The 17,409-nt window shown below is 36.0% G+C and overlaps 1 protein-coding gene across 5 annotated transcripts in view; it reads right to left on the bottom strand.

Annotated features, from left to right (window-relative positions):
- LOC134804563 (protein ECT2) overlaps positions 1–17,409 on the bottom strand; it is an 86,883-nt gene that overhangs the window by 52,314 nt on the left and 17,160 nt on the right. For all 5 annotated transcript variants that reach the window (XM_063777663.1, XM_063777666.1, XM_063777664.1 and 2 more), the window contains one exon: positions 16,950–17,157. In XM_063777663.1, coding sequence (XP_063633733.1) covers positions 16,950–17,157 — 208 coding nt within the window. The remainder of the gene's footprint in view (positions 1–16,949; positions 17,158–17,409) is intronic.

Consider the following 17,409-nt stretch of genomic DNA (forward strand, 5'->3'; position numbering starts at 1 on the left):
TTTGATCTTTATCAATAAAATCAAAACATTGGAACGTAATCATATGTGTTTGTCGTTGACTATACTTTACATAGTGGTAGAAATTAATGTGAGCTGACTTTGAGTGCAGTCAACGTATATTTAACTTATTTCCTTATTAGGTACCTTTCTTGTGCACAGAATATAAAAAATATTTTCTAGTATCAAAACTATAATTCCTACTACACACAGTGAGACCAGCCCAAGATTTTTTGAATTTCCCGCCAAAACTTTGGGTAATATTTCAGTAGCCAGACTCTAACTACTTTTAAAAATTATGAAAACTTTAGATTTTCTCTTTTTTCATACAAATTAAATAATATATTCAGTATACGCTGTCATCACTATCAGAGTGTTTGACATTGCTTGTCATGCCTTAAAAATAACAAAATTTGCAATATATTGCATCTGAGAATAAACTGATGTGTAATAAAAACCAAAAAATAAGTTATTTTTAAGTTCCTGAACAAATGTCAATCAGTTTGAGAAGTAAAGCCTACAATTTAATGTCAATATTGCTCCTGGTATACGAAACACCCGGTATATTACAAACATTTGCGATATATAGGCTCATGGATTTTTCTGTAAATACTCGTAAATGTCGTTTACGAAAATTTTGAGGGTGCAGATTTCAAAATTGATGACTATTTTGGAATCCAATATCTGCCATATTGGAAATCGCAATCCACTGCCACGCAATCTACCTATTGCAAATTTTATACCTGCTGCTGCCGTATGCTCTTATTCATAAAAGTCATTTATCTCATTTCCGAAATTGTTGGGGATGCAGATTTCAAAAATAATGTCCGTTAAGGAATCTAAGATGGCGGTCTTGTACTTTTTCATACAAGTCGTGATGATACTTGTTTCCAAATTGTTTGAGGATGCAGACTTAAAAACAATGTTCTTTTTGGAACCAAGATGGCGGCTATGCAATTTTCGTAAAAGTCGTCATGGTACTCATTTTCGAATTTTTGCGGGTGGGTGAATCAACTTTTAAATGTCCACATGATGAAATTATGGATTTTTTTTGTTATTGTCCATATTTATGGGTGAATCAACTTTTAAATGTCCACATGATGAAATTATGTATTTTTTTTTTCTTATTGTCCATATTTATCGATCTCTTGTTTATGATTATGTATAAAGCAGAGCTGTTTCTTTAAGACTTTAGTGATATTGACGAAAAAAATTCACCAGCTTAAATCTGCTCTGTCCCCTGGACCACCCAAAAGTATTTTTAGTCAAATTAGACATCAATTATTGGTTATCAATTATTTTACTTACATTAATTAAACAATGCAGTATAATTTTTTATCTTTATAAAAATAGCCCTCTGGACAACTCTTATTTTACATAATCGGAACTTTTTATCTATACGCGAAATAGTTACAGAAATCTAAGAAAATTGCTCCTGCTACTTTGTTTTATATTGTGTTATTGTTTCTACATAAAATATGAACTGCGCTCGAATTTAAAACGAAAAAAATAAAGATATGTGTTTTTCAATTTAGGGGCAACTAAGTTGTCCCATAGACATATCTGGTTGTCCAATGGAAATATTAATAATAAACCTTAAAGAGGGTACTAAATGACACAAATTTAATAAAATATCAGAAAGCACTAACAATATAGGTACGTTAGTGCTTTCTCATACTTTATTGAATTTGTTTCAGACCCTATAAAAAATCTTATCACATCGTTTTTGTCCAAGGGACAACCAAAATGTCCTATGGAGCAGGGATGTTGTGGATGCAGATTTTTTGACATCCGCGTATGCGGATGCGGATGCGGATGTCAAGATTTGGTACTTAAAAAACGTCAAATATTACATTTTTAGCATTTTTTATTTAAAAAAACGAAACGTTTAGTATTTGAGCAAGAATAGGCGCGTTTTATTTAATAAACAGTAACTTGGCCGACTTTTCGGGATCTAGACGATTTTGTTATATATAATGACGAAATTACCTAGCACTTACGCCGCCGGCGCCGCCGCTAATACGTTCCTGTTACCGACTTGGCCGACATCCGCATCATGCGGATGCTCCGCATCGATTTTATGCGGATGCGGATGCAGATGCGGATGTTGAAAATAATGCGGATGTTCCGCGGATGCGGATGCGAATATTCGCAACATCCCTGCTATGGAGTACCACTTCCGTTGTCCAAGTGACTAGTTGTCTGAGGGACTTATCTGTGACTTTGAGGCGTATAATAAATACTAAAGATGTTTTGTGTTTATTTCACTCTTAGGGGCTATTCATAAATGACGTCATTTCAAATTAGGGGGGGGGGGGTCTGGACATCGGATGACGGTAGCATGAAGTGAGAGGAAATGGGGTCATTTGAAGCATGATTTTTGGATGATTATAGGGGGGGGGGGGGTCAAAAATCGTCAAAAATCGATGACGTAATTTATGGACAGCCCCTTACGGTAAAATATATGTAAAATAGTATCTGGTACAATACAATTTATTGTAATATGTTAAGTATTTATGTATTTGTGCCAGTGATTCAATGGACTTATAATAAAGCCACCATCACTCTCCAACAGTACTCGACCGACTGACGCCGCGAGTTTCGTGTTATCAAAATGGGTAGGCCTATCTGCTTATCAGAAATTTGAACTTGTCGTCAAGTATCTTGCTACGTTATCTATATTTAGATTTTATAACTAATTTATGGTTGTCCAGTGGCCTGCATGGCGAAGATAATTCAAGGGACAAAATATAAACGCAAGAAATTCATAAACCGTTACATGCAAACAACAAATCGGTATGTTTTATTGATGATACTTATCCATAAAAAGCGGCTGAGTGCGAGTCGGACTCGCCCATGAAGGGTTCCGTAGCAGCAAATAACATAATAAAATTGCGTGTTACGATTTATGTTGTATTAAAAAAAAACTACTCACTAGATCTCGTTCAAACCAATTTTCGGTGGAAGTTTGCATGGCAATGTACATCATATTTTTATCATTCCCTTATTTTATACGTTACAGGGGGGGGACGGGGACACATTTTACCACTTTGGAAGTGTCTCTCGCGCAAACTATTCAGTTTAGAAAAAAAATATATTAGAAACCTTAGGGTAGTTTGAAAATATAGAAATGGGTACTAAAATTAATAGTTTGGCAACAAAAACGGAGCCTTAAAATATATCAATATGAGTTGTGTTTTAATGCCGTTACAGCTTTTGATTATTTTTAGGCAGGTACCAAGTATTTATTTGGCAACTGAATTATTATATTGGAGACCATTTATGAAGCATATTTTAAAAAGAAAACGTTTCTATTAATTCAAAAATGAAGTTCTTTTAAAATATTTTGTTGGTCATTACACGGTCAACCTAACACGCTCCTCCTCGCTTTGCTCGTCGTCGCACCTATCTGTTGACTCCAGTAGAACACAGTGGTAACTATTAAAATTACTAATTTAATATTTAAAGATCTAATGGTATAATGGCCATTAGGCGTGTCATGATTAGGAATATCCGACTATTAAGTATACTGACCATTACGTTTTGGAAAATTAATTCGAGGTGTTTTGTGTAAAGAGTTCATTAAATTTAGCAGCTTTCGTGTTAAAATACTACCTAGCTGAAACGATATGGTCAGTTATGACTATAGTTGATTACTTAGGTGTGAACAACTAGATGACAATTAAATTATATGATCGCTTTAAAATATTAGTTGCCAATTTATTATTTTAGTCGCCAACCTATCTATCACTTTAAGTTCCCTATAATTTTTTTGGGTGGCTTGATTTTGCTGCCAGTTATTTTAATAATATGATGCTTATGTTTGAGGCTAATATATATTTTTTGGCGCTAAAATATCAATGCACAGCCAAATTATATTATTATATGCCCAATGAAAGTTCCTGTTTAATATTTTAGTTGCCCGGTTAATAATAAGCCCAAAAAAAAAATTCTTGAGTTTCAGTTTTAAGTATGGGGACCCCCAAAAATTATTGTTTTTTTTCTATTTTTGTGTGAAAATCTTAATGCGGTTCACAGAATACATCTACGTACTAGTACGTACCAAGGTTCAACAGTATAGTTCTTATAGTTTCGGAAAAAACTGGCTGTGACAGGGGACGGACCGACAGACAGACATGACGAATCTATAAGGGTTCCGTTTTTTGTCATTTGGCTACGGAACCCTAAAAATTATTATGTGTATTAATATCAATTCCGCGACAGTATTTTTTCATGATACAAAGTTTTATGGTGCGCTGTTGCAAGGGAACAATCTGTCCTACTATGGAAAACCAACTTTTGGTCTTTTGGACAACCAATAAAAAACGGGTATATTGTAAAACAACGCGAAATGTTTTGTAATAAAATGTTAGATAATATTAATAGGAACATAACGGAATACTAAAAAAACTCATACTCTTATATAGACTCAAACAATCGTTTTTGCGACTAGAACTTTTGTCTGATCATGATGATTTTTTACGAAAAATTGCGAATCTTGGATTCCAAAACGGACATTGTTTTTAAAAGCTGCATCCCCTAAATATGTATTTGTAAAGAGTATCAACTCGACTTAAATGAAAAAGTGCATGACCGCCATCTTGGATTCCAAAACGGACATTATTTTTGAAAGTTGCACCCCCAAAAAATTCGGAAATGAGTACCATGACGACTTTTACAAAAAAGTGCGTGGCCGCCATCTTGGATCCAAAACGAACATTTTTTTAGGGTTCCGTACTCAAAGGGTAAAAACGGGACCATATTACTAAGACTCAACTGTCCGTCTGTCCATCTGTCCGTCTGTCCATCTGTCCGTCTGTCTGTCACCAGGCTGATCTCATGAACCGTAATAGCTAGACAGTTGAAATTTTCACTAATTATGTATTTCTGTTACCGCTATAACATCAAATACTAAAAAGTACGGAATAAATATCATAACGACTTTTACGAAAAATTGTAAGACCACCATCTTGGATTCCAAAAAGGACATTATTTTTGAAATCTGCATCTCCGACAATTTCGGAAACATGTTTTGAAATCCGCACCCGATATTTTTTTTAAATAGTTCTCGTTTTAAAAATCTGCACCCAAGAACATCCAGACAACGACTATCATGACAGCCATTTTGTTAAAGGTCTTGGATTCTAAGTCAATATTTACAAAAAGGTTTATCTAGCTTGCATTACGGTCGAAACCAGATCGTCAAAGATGGTCGTTCTTACAGCGTGATAAAGCGGTGTCCGTCACTTTGTGTGTGAAAAGTGACAGATATTTTATCACTTGAATAAAGATGGATAAAGCCATCCATAATGCACCGGCAGTATCGAGTAGGTAAAGGTTAAATGCAATACTAATTCTACTAAATAAACGGAGCCCATATTTTTCTCCATCCTGTATATAACTAGCGTTTGCTAACTCCTAAGATACCTACATCCTGAGTCGACGCGTTACTCTGCGGTCGCATGTTTTGAGTTATCGCCATTGCCTCCCCTCCCCTCCCGCCCCGCGCCGATCATTTAAATAATTTAAGGATAACCATTTTTACAATTGTGTCGAACGCTCAGTGTATTAATAGGAGATACTTTGACGCTGTGATAACATTCAGTACAGGCTTTATGGTGCATTAAAAAAAAATACTGTAGAATTAGTGCGCGTGGGCTAAAATTCGTTATAATTGTTTAAAAAATAGTAAAAACAAAATCCCCTGGATTTTCTTTTTTTTTATATTGAGTAGAATAATTGGCGTAACAATATAGTGGAAAATCACCAAGTGTTTAATTAATGTCGTATAGTAATTATTTATTTTAATCATTTTTATTGCTCGTGACGTATGCACCACTAAAAAAGTGGGGGATATTTTACTTACAGAGTAAAATATTTAGTTTTGCTCTTTGAATAAAAAATCACTACTGTACAATTTAATGTTTACATCTTTTTAAAAACTAAATTTTAAAATTTTCTTTTTCGAAAAATCTCAATATATTTTTTTGAGATAACTTTACACATACATTCACACAATAGTGTTCTATAATATTCCAAACACAAATATACTGTAGGACATAATGTGATGTTCTCGAACAATTCAAAGTTTGTTCCCCCGTCTATAAATTGAAAATGGCTGAATGGATTAGTCCAAAATACATACCAAGTAGTGATGTGCCGTGGGAATTTCCCGGGAACAAGGAATATTCCCATATGGGAAATTCCTGGGAAATTTCGCGGTGTACCCGGGAAAATTCTCCAAACAGGGGAATATTGAAACAGATTAAGTGTATATTACAATTTTAATTAATGCTAGCTATAACGACAAGTAACTGCGTTTAGTAAAATAAAGTAGCCAAAAACCGTAAAATGCAAAGGGGCTTCCCAAAAAAAACTTGGATAGTGGATTTGCTTACAACATTCGACACTTTGGATGTTTCAATAAAATATATGGCATCACTTTAAGCCCCCGATGTACCTGAATGCGATGTCAGATTATTTCGAAATTTTCTCCATACAAATAGATACGTATATATTTTTTTTTAATCTCTAAAAAAATATGACTACAGATTTTTATTAGATATTTTGATAATGTAATGCAAAAACATTCACAAGAAAAGTAGAAGAATTTCTTGGTAAAAAGCTTACGGAACTCCACTATTCTTATTAGTACCTAACTTATTTTGACCCTGATTAAACTGATGATGATTTGTATCGATTTTGTTGAATAATGGCGTATTATTGTAAAAAGAAATATTTAGGCCGAGAAATCATTCCCAGCAACTATGGGAAATTTCCCAGGAAGAATGGGAAATTTCCCGGAAGGATGGGAAATTTCCCGGGAGTATAGGGAATTTTCGTAGGCGGATGAGATACAGTTTATAATGTTTTTAAAAAAAGTTTAAGATGCTAAGTGTTGACTGAATTTCTGATAATAAAATAGTATATCTATGCGCCATTTCAAAATTCCCCTACTTTCCCCTCATAAGGGAAAATTTCCCACCAAGAGAATTTTCCCGGGAACGGCACATCACTAATACCAAGTAACTGTGAATATCCTTTACATAATGTTAAAGAATAATTAACCAGATATATCAAAAAATAAGAAAATACATCAAGTTGAAAAAAATATATAATTTTCTGTTACATTAAACTGCAACTATTATTAAAACAAAAAAACAAACCCGACTGTTGACATATATTTTTGTAGTGGCCTTTTCACTAGCTTTCATTTGGTACCCATATTGCTGCGGTAAGAAAAAAACAAACCTCCCTCCCCCCCTCCATTTTTCATTTGCGGGGTTTTTTTTTTCAAAATTTATGTAGCCTGTGTCACTACCATAATTCTGACGATTTCAACCACACCTCCTATGTCAAAAAACGTGCAGCCGTTTGGGCTGTAGGGCGTGCCAAATAAATGGACATATATACATACCCATGCTAGTAATACGTTACCCTCCCTTTGATGCAGTCTCGTAAAAATACGTTTCCAGTAACAAAATATTATTTTTACCCGACTACATCAGAAGGAGGATAATGTTTTTCGAGCGTGGGTATGTATATATGTCTTCTGTGTCTAAACGGCTAGACGGTTTTTGACATGTGAGGTGTGGTTGAATTCGTCAGAATTGTGTTAGTGACACAGGCTATATAAGTTTTGAAAATGACGCTCGCAAATGAAAAAATAGAGAGGGGGGGGGGGGGTTCTTACTATAGCAATATGGGTAACAAATGAAAGCTAGTAAAAAGACCACAACAAAAATATATGTCAACATTCGGGTTTTTTTTGTTTGTTTCAATAATAATTGTAGTTTAATGTAACAGAAAATTATACATTTTCAACTTGATGTACTTTTCTTATTTGTTGATATATCTGGTTAATTATTTTTTATCATGATAAAGAGGATATCCACAGTCACTTGGTATGTATTTTGGACTAATTCATTCAGCCATTTTCAATTTAGAGTACTTGAAAGTCAACGGTGGATTGTACAATTTTTAAACGTTTTCTAATAATTTGTTAGACCAAGTATTGAAAATGTTACAATATGTTATATATTTGTGATCTACTCACAAAGCCCTTTCATTTGGTACCCCACGTGGTATGTTTAAAAGAAAATAAAAATAAAGTTTGTACTGCCGACTTTATGACGTCACAGCAACTACCCCCACCACTTTTGCGCTTGTCATCTCATATATTTGTGTTCAGGGCATTAAACTGCGTGCATCGATACCATATTCACCCATATCCGAGACGACATAAACAAAACCTAACCTAAAGCCTGAAAAAACAGCCCTCTATACAGAGATGGGCATTTCGTAATTGATTCCTGATTCCACGATTACTCGAAATTACTTTGTAATCTGATTACCGATTCCTAGATTACTTTGTAATCTACAATACCGAATTACTACGTACAATTCCATTTGAGGAATCAGGAATCAGTTTTTCTAATATTATAATTCCTAGTAATTGGAATCAATGTCGATTCCTCATTACAGGAATGCATTACTTGATTCCTTTCAGATTACATTTCGTACTTCTACTATCAAATAGTATTTTATACAATCGTGATATAATAGAGAGCTTTTCAGTCGAATACCGTGTTTAGACAACGAAGCTTGCTGAGTTGTCTAAGTAAGGTACGAGATGGAAAAGCTTGATTATATCACTATTGTATGCAATACTTTTTCTATGCGTCAACAAAAATAATACTTTTCTCAAAAATGGACGGCAAAGTCGACTTTGCCGTTTAAAAAATAGGTCGCGAAGCGCGTAGTTTATGGTCAGTCAAAAATTAAAAAGTTAAAAACATTGCAGTCTCGATTTTGGGACTGCAATGTTGCATACAAATTCCATTATTTGTCGAGTTCCAAACTTTTTAAAAGTTGAAATGGCCATATCAAATGAAGGCACAGGCCCATTAAACAGCCAAACAGATGATTAGTACCGCGACTATTTACCTGTCTCAAATAGGTTGGCGTATTTTCGGCAGAAAAATACACTTCTACTTTTTTATTAAAAAAATAAAAAGGCGGCAAAGCAATTTTTTTCAATTGTTTCTACTTTTTTCTGTGAAAATATATACCTAAGAACGTTGCTTTTGTAAAATATTTCTATGATATTTATATTTCTTGCACCATTTTTGAGAAAAGCACTATATATGACTCGGCTGGAAGGCTACTTGCTGGCTTCGGATTCAATTAAACGGACTCCCAAGGTCGTCCGTTTAAACCGAATCCTCAGCCTGCAAGTAGCTACTTCCGAGCCTCGACAATAATGTACTATTAAACTAGTAGAATCATTTAGGTAAACAAACCAAAAGTATACCTACAGCTATGATACGCGAACAGCCGCGATACCTTCATGTCCTCCATACTCGTACGCGACCCGGCCGCCGCGCCCCGCGCCCCACGACACCTCGTAATTCATGAGGTCCTGGTACTTGCTCCGAGCTAAATTCAATTTTTAGACAGTTTTTTCTCGATTTTGGCCACCGTAGCCTATGGAGACTAACAAGCAACGCTAAGTGGTTTTCGTAGTCAATGGATGTTGCTATATTAAGGGTGTCACATGCGCGTTTCTGACTTATGAACCAATTGTTTCTACTATACAACCTAAAATAAATGTGACGTCCCATGGTCAAAGGTACCTTATGGCGGGTATGGAGTTATGCATACCCCAGTAATCTACAATAAATAAGCTATCGATAACACAAAAGATCAACCTCCTAAGTTGTGTAGTTACAGAGATATTAATTTTTGAAAATAATGTTGCCAAATGAGCAACTTTACGATAGAGAAGTTTTAAGTTTAGCAACCTAAAAAACTATGTTCCTGAAGTAAGTTACATAGTTGACTACAAATAATAATACTTTAGACTCCTGAGATTTAAAAAATGTTGCGACTTGTCCTGTAATATAAATTAGAGCTCCCGATACACGTGTTACACGCTGACACGGGTACCCGTGTTCTTAAGCCCGCCGGGCTTAAGAACCCGAACTACACGAACCCGCCCGGATTCGGAAACGTTTACACGGGTACCCGTGTACACGGGTACACGGATACACGAAATAACGGATCTTATTTACCCGCCGGTTCGACCCTTCACTCTCGTGTAGCGGAGATTCGTGCTATGAAGACATACGATTGAATATGTGAAAGGTTAGGAAGATTCGATTACCTACTTTGCAGTTTTACTGGATTGATTTGTAATGTCAATAATAGGTAGGTAAGTACAATTTGTTTCAATAATCATAAGATTAAAATTAACAATATCTCAGTAACCGTTGACTTCATTGTTGGTATTTCAGTTTCTTCATTGATGTAGTTTTTTGATAATTAAAGTAAACCTAAATACCACCACCACCATGTTACCATTTGTTGGGACGTCAGTCTTTCCGTGACCACAGCTGGTGCAACTCAGCTGAAACGTCGGAATTAAAGGTAAAAACAGTGAAATTACATCGCGGTAGACCCGTTTGTGTAATTATGTGTACAAAACGCGAGAGTTTAAAGTGTTATATAAACCTAAATGATTATTTAATACAAAAGTAGATAGTTATGCTTACTGAAACCAGAGTTGGGCATTATTCGAATCATTTTTAATCTAAATAATTATGGTGAGATTAATATTCGCGAATAAATTATTCGCGAATAAACCATTCGTTTAGAATTTCGAATAAGAAATGAATTATTCGAATAAATTACACGAAGGATTTTTGTAATACACACTCAGATGGCAAATCTGAATAGGTATGCAGCTGCAGCGTATTTTAGAGCCAAGGAAAATTTTGGGAAAGGCCCCAACTGACCGTCGCCATCCATGGTGGGGACAAATGGGAATTGTTTATATGCAGCGCCTATTCCCATTTGTTCCCGGCCGGGACAAGTGAGAATACATCCGATATTTGTGTAAAATATTATTATGTAGGGTCTACCCATATGTTCCCTGCGGAGATAAATGGGAATTCACCCATTATTGGTAATTATTAGTAATATGGGAATACACCAATAATGGGCGCATTATTGGTGTATTCCCATTTGTCTCCAATTCACGTGACCTACGCCATGCACGAGGCGGGGACAAATGGGAATGTTTATATGAATTTTGGTGTTCCCATTTGTCCCCGATATTGGCGTTGCCATTTGTCCCCACCTCAAAAGATTTCTATGCAGCGTCTTTCCCCATAAGTTTCTCGCGGGAACAAATGGGAATACACTCTTTATTGGTGTATTCTTATTTGTTCCTGCCCTACGTGACCGCCGCCATACGTGAGGCGGAGGCAAATGGGTACGATTTATATGCAGCACCTATTCCATCAGTTCCCGACGTAGACAAATGGGAATACATCCGAAAATTGTGTTCCCAATTATCCCCACCCCAATAAGGTGGGGAAAAATGGAAAATATTTTTATGCAGGGTCTTCACATATGTTCCCCGCGGAGACAAATGGGAATTCGACCATTATTGGTAATCATGGGTGCATTATTTGTGTATTCCCATTTGTCCCCGATTCACGTGACCTACACCATACATGAGGCGGGGACAAATGGGCATGTTGTATATGAGTTTTGGTGTTCCCATTTGTCCCCGATATTGCTGTTCCCATTTGTCCCCGAGGCGGAGACAAATGGGTACGATTTATATGCAGCACCTATTCCATCAGTTTCCGACGTAGACAAATGGGAATACATCCGAAAATTGTGTTCCCTATTATCCCCACCCCAATAAGGTGGGGAAAAATGGAAAATATTTTTATGCAGGGTCTTCACATATGTTCCCCGCGGAGACAAATGGGAATTCACCCATTATTGGTAATGATGGGTGCATTATTGGTGTATTCCCATTTGTCCCCGATTCACGTGACCTACGCCATACATGAGGCGGGGACAAATGGGAATGTTTTATATGAGTTTTGGTGTTCCTATTTGTCCCCGATATTGATGTTCCCATTTGGTGCCGATACAAAAGATTTCTATGCAGCGTCTTTTCCCAAATGTCTCTCGCGGCGTGGACAAATAGGATTTTTTTCGAAAATGGTGTGTTCCCATTTGTCCCCACACCAATAAGGAGGGTACAGATGGGAAATATTTATATGCAAATCCTATCACTTCTGTACCCGGCGGGGACAAACGGGAATACATCCGAAAATGGTGTGTTCCCTTTTGTCCTTACAAAAATAAGGTGGGAACAAATGGGAAATTTTTATATGCGGCTTCTTTTCCTATATGTTCCCCGCGGGGACAAATGGGCATACACCCATTATTGCTTATAATGGGTGCATTATTGATGTAATCCCATTTGTCCCCTATCCACGTGACCTACGCCATACATGAGGGACAAATGGAAATGTTTTATATGCAGCGCCTATTCCCATCTGTTCCCGGCGGGGAACAATAAGAATACACCCGTTAATGGTGTGTTCCTATTTGTCCCTGCTTCAATGAAGTGGGGACAAATGGGAAAGATTGTTTGTCTTTTCCCACATGTTCCCGAAGGGGACAAACGGGAATACCCCCATTATTGGTGTATTTCCAGTTGTTCTCGCCCCACGTGACCGCCAATACATGAGGCGTATTCCCAGTTTCCACACCTCAAATCAACCAACCAGATAAACCGCTAGAAAACATTTTCTTTTTACTATTGGGATATAAAACAGCTAAATAGTTATTTTGTAAGCTAACTATTCGACAATATTATTCGCAAATAATTTATTCGTGGGCTATTTTATTCGCCGAATAAATTATTCGCGAATGAATTGAACACGAATGATCATTCGAAAAAATTATTCGTCATTCGCGAATGATTTGGTAATTCTCATTCGTAATTCGTCATTCAAATTAATTTTGCCCATCTCTGACTGAAACTACCACGAACGGAATATGTTATATTTTCCTTTAACAAAATCGCATTTTGCTCACTGTTAGCAAAGCACCCTTGTTCGAGCTGCTGAGGTGAAAAATAAATTAAATTGGTACAACACATATCAATCACATTGAACATCCATATATACATTACTACAATCTCCGCTACACGCCAAGGACGGGTTAGGCCCGCGTGTATTTAAGGTCCGTTTCGCCGTGTACACGGGTACACGGGTACCCGGATACACGGATCTTAATTACACGTGTGCACGACTACACGTGTAGAACGGGTCAGAAAACCGTGTACGTGTAGTTCGGAAACGGGTACCGAACACGTGTACACGAAACCCGGACACGACCGCGAGCCCTAATATAAATAGAAACCTTTGATATCGACCGATTTATGTGTATACTAACCAATCTCTTGAAAATAAAGTTTTGTTTCATTTTCACGATTGATTGCAATGAGCTCTCAAGATTTAAATTTATCTATTAGAAAACGACTCTGAGAGACAGTTTAAGCAAAAAAAAATATCGATTTAGACGTGAAAATGTAATTTCTGACTTTTTCATATAAAATCACAAAATTGAATATTTTTTACTTTTAATGTGATCCACAATCAATTTATCTGAGCACATATGAAAGAAATTCTGTCATTCATATGAAATAAGTCCTAAACCCGCAACTAAATACTGTATTTAACCTCTTATGCCACTTTAAACTTACATAACAGTAACGGTCTTTGCTCCATACATTTAAGAAAAGGTACCTTATGGTTATAAATTTAATAATACATCACTACAAAACATCAATTACATTGAAGTTTATCTTTTATGAATTGAAAATCTTAATTTACATGAAACTGCCACAAATTTAATTAGTTCCTCGTCATAATAATCTTAAAAAAGACCTATAATTTGTAAGTAAAGAAATGGTACCTTGTGGTTAAGTTACATGATAAGGCATGATGATGATGGAACAGTTAGGATAAACTAATAATATTTTGGGGTTAAGATGGTATAAATCGTCTAATTCTTATTAATAATATATTTTGGTTGCCATTGAAGACAAGCGGCTTTGAGATTCGATGACCTCAGATATCCCCTATGGCAATGCGTCGGGTATTGGCATGGCAGCAAACCAATGGCAGATTTATTGCATGCGACCAAACCAAATGAAGATTACTCTAGTTAAGAAAAACTTGACGAGAGTAACTTTGGTATAATAGCAGGCTACTTGGATTTCTAATGTCGGTCGATGTACGGTTATAATATTTGCTAGGCCCTTCGACCAGAACTGAAATGATCAAATTAGTTTTTCAGAATGCTAATACAGTTCTCTACCAAACTTCTTTTCTCGTATTGACTAGTTATATTTGGGAATTTTCAATGACTTTTCCATAAGGTACCTTTTCTACTAAACTCTGAGACGACATTACTAGGCTTATAACTAACATATAACAAAAATAAAAACAGGTAAACAAACGTGAAGCATTAAGGTTTCAGATCACCCAATAAAAAAAATTGAGCATTTTTTCACATTTTTACAAAACATTTAATATCTCCGAAACTAGAAACCCTCATAAGGTACCTTTTCCCATGGAACGTCACATTTAGTCTGAACAATATTACGTTATCAGATTACTGGAGTAATTTATTACGAAGGAATCACGATTACACTTGTACTTAGATATATTCAATTCCAAAGGAATCAATTACACAAGTAATCAGCGGATTTGATTCCAGTAATTTCGATTTCCAAAGGAATCGATTACTAAGGAATCATGATTACTGTAATGTAATGTGTAATTTAATTCCAAAAGGAATTGATTACGCCCAACTCTGCCTCTATATGTATCTTTGTCCTATTGGGATTCAAGTAATTATTGTTAAAAAGGAATGGTCTGAAACGTCAATGGCATAGAATGAATAAATCTCTAAAGTCACCGTACCCTTCGCGTTTGAAAAACACTAGGTATAGTAAGCAATACATCGAACTGCTTTCAAAGTGACCTGCATTAATATACTACTAATAGTCTAATAAACATCGAATGGTTATTACGCCGTCTATAGTCCGCCAAGAAATTGTAGAAAATTATTGAGTGCGCCACTTCCTACGTAACTGTCACGTTTTTGACGTAAAATGTATGTAAAATGCTTAAACATGGCAACAATTTCATTCATTGCTACTATTTTATGTCGCACTATAGTTAATATATTTTCTCAAACATGCAATGAAATATTGATGTTATGTTCCTTATAATAGGCTGCGAAGTATGACGTTTCAGGTGCGGCTAGGACAAGAGGTCGTTAATGGAATTTCATACAAATCTTGCAGGCCTAGGCCGGCAAAGTCCTCGTTTTTAATTTCCATTTCACAGATATTTGTGACACACCATCGTGGCATTCAGCCATTAAAGTTGTAACACACTGTCGCACCGCGCCGCGGCCTCGGAGCGTCGCACCCATGGGTGAAAGCGAGAAAGAGATATTTGTTTCGCTTTCTCGCTCTCACTTATGGGTGCGACGCTCCAGGGTCGCGGTGCGGTGCGATGGTGTGTTACCACTTAAAAAAAATATAGGCAGTATTTGGTTTATGGTACGATTTCTTTTTTTTTATATCTTTATAGGGCTGTATCTCCTAAACCGTACGTCGTAGCGCAAAAATAATAAAATGTTCGTTCCTCTGTAAGAAACCCCTAATTAATATTTAAAAAAAAAACAAAAAAGAGAAAAAAAAATAACAAAAAAATCTGTATAAGGCTGTATCTCCTAAACCGTACGTCATAGCGCAAAAATAATCAAATTTTCGTTCCCCTTTATAAAACCCTTAAGTCACATTTAAAAAACAAAAAAAAGAAAACAAAAGAAAAAAAAAGAAAAAGGGAAAGAAAAATATTTATAGGGCTGTATCTCCTAAACCGTGCGTCGCAGCGCAAAAATAATAAACCCTAATTAATATTTAAAAAAAAAAACAAAAAAGAGAAAAAAAAATAACAAAAAAATCTTTATAAGGCTGTATCTCCTAAACAGTACGTCATAGCGCAAAAATAATCAAATTTTCGTTCCCCTTTATAAAACCCTTAAGTCATATTTAAAAAACACAAAAAAAGAAAAAAAAAGAAAAAAGGGAAAGAAAAATATTTATAGGGCTGTATCTCCTAAACCGTGCGTCGCAGCGCAAAAATAATAAAATGTTCGTTCCTCTGTAAGAAACCCCTAATTAATATTTAAAAAAAAAACACAAAAAAGAAAAAAAAATAACAAAAAAAAAATTTATAAGGCTGTATCTTTTAAACCGTACGTCGTAGCGCAAAAATAATAAAATGTTCGTTCCTCTGTAAGAAACCCCTAATAAATATTAAAAAAAAAAACACAAAAAAGAGAAAAAAAATAACAAAATAAAACTTTATAAGGCTGTATCTCCTAAACCGTGCGTCGCAGCGCAAAAATAATAAAATGTTCGTTCCTCTGTAAGAAACCCCTAATTAATATTAAAAAAAAAACACAAAAAAGAAAAAAAATAAAATAAAACTTTATAAGGCTGTATCTCCTAAACCGTACGTCGTAGCGCAAAAATAATCAAATTTTCGTTCCCCTTTATGAAACCCCAAAGTCATATTTAAGAAACACAAAAAAGAAAAAAGAAAAAAGAAAAAAAAGAAAGAAAAATATTTATAGGGCTGTATCTCCTAAACCGTGCGTCGTAGCGCAAAAATAATAAAATTTTCGTTCCCCATAGGAATCCCACGCACTGAACAACCTATCACATTAGGACATGAAACAATCATCATCATCCATTTTTATTATTATTTCATTGCATGTTTGAGAAAAGCACTATACATACCTCGGCGGGAATATGGGGTTGCCCGCCTCAGACCTATCTTGTCCCGGCCTCTGTAGTAATGTACTATTATTCAAAGCACAGTTTATTCATACGCAAGGATTTTGCACAGTTTGTGGCGTTCATTAGTAATGGAAATATAGCTTCGGGATGTTGACAAACAATAGCTGGCATAACGTTTGGGGAATGCACGCTTTATTACCTAAGAATATTTCACCGTCCAATATTGACATAACTACGTACGCAGGGTAGAACTGACCTGTATTTGGCTCTATGTGCTGCATCGAAGAGTTCTCCTTCGAAGGGTTTGGTGACGAAGTAGGAGAGCGGCTGCGGTGTCTGCGGCGGCTGCGGCAGCGCGTCGGGCGCCGGCGCCGGCTGCACCGGGCCCAGCCGCTCGCACGCGGCGCGCACACGCTCGCACTCCAGGCACGACTCGCTCACATACACTACTGGCCACGGAGAGCCTGCCGACATCACACAATACATTGCTTACTTAACAATATACATACACGCACACAACACGCCATTACTATCTAGAGTATTCTAGAGCAATAAGTATACGTTATTCAGGGACCCTTTCCCTGAATCAAGATGCATTAAGTAATTGGAAAAAGAATAGCTGGAACCAAGTTTCCTAGCGAAGGTCATGGAATTCATGGAATTGTAATAAAACTAGTACCTATCACGTGATTGACTAATTGTAATTTGCAGATGTA

Source organism: Cydia splendana, chromosome Z (genome assembly GCF_910591565.1).
Source record: "Cydia splendana chromosome Z, ilCydSple1.2, whole genome shotgun sequence".
Classification (NCBI taxonomy): domain Eukaryota; kingdom Metazoa; phylum Arthropoda; class Insecta; order Lepidoptera; family Tortricidae; genus Cydia; species Cydia splendana.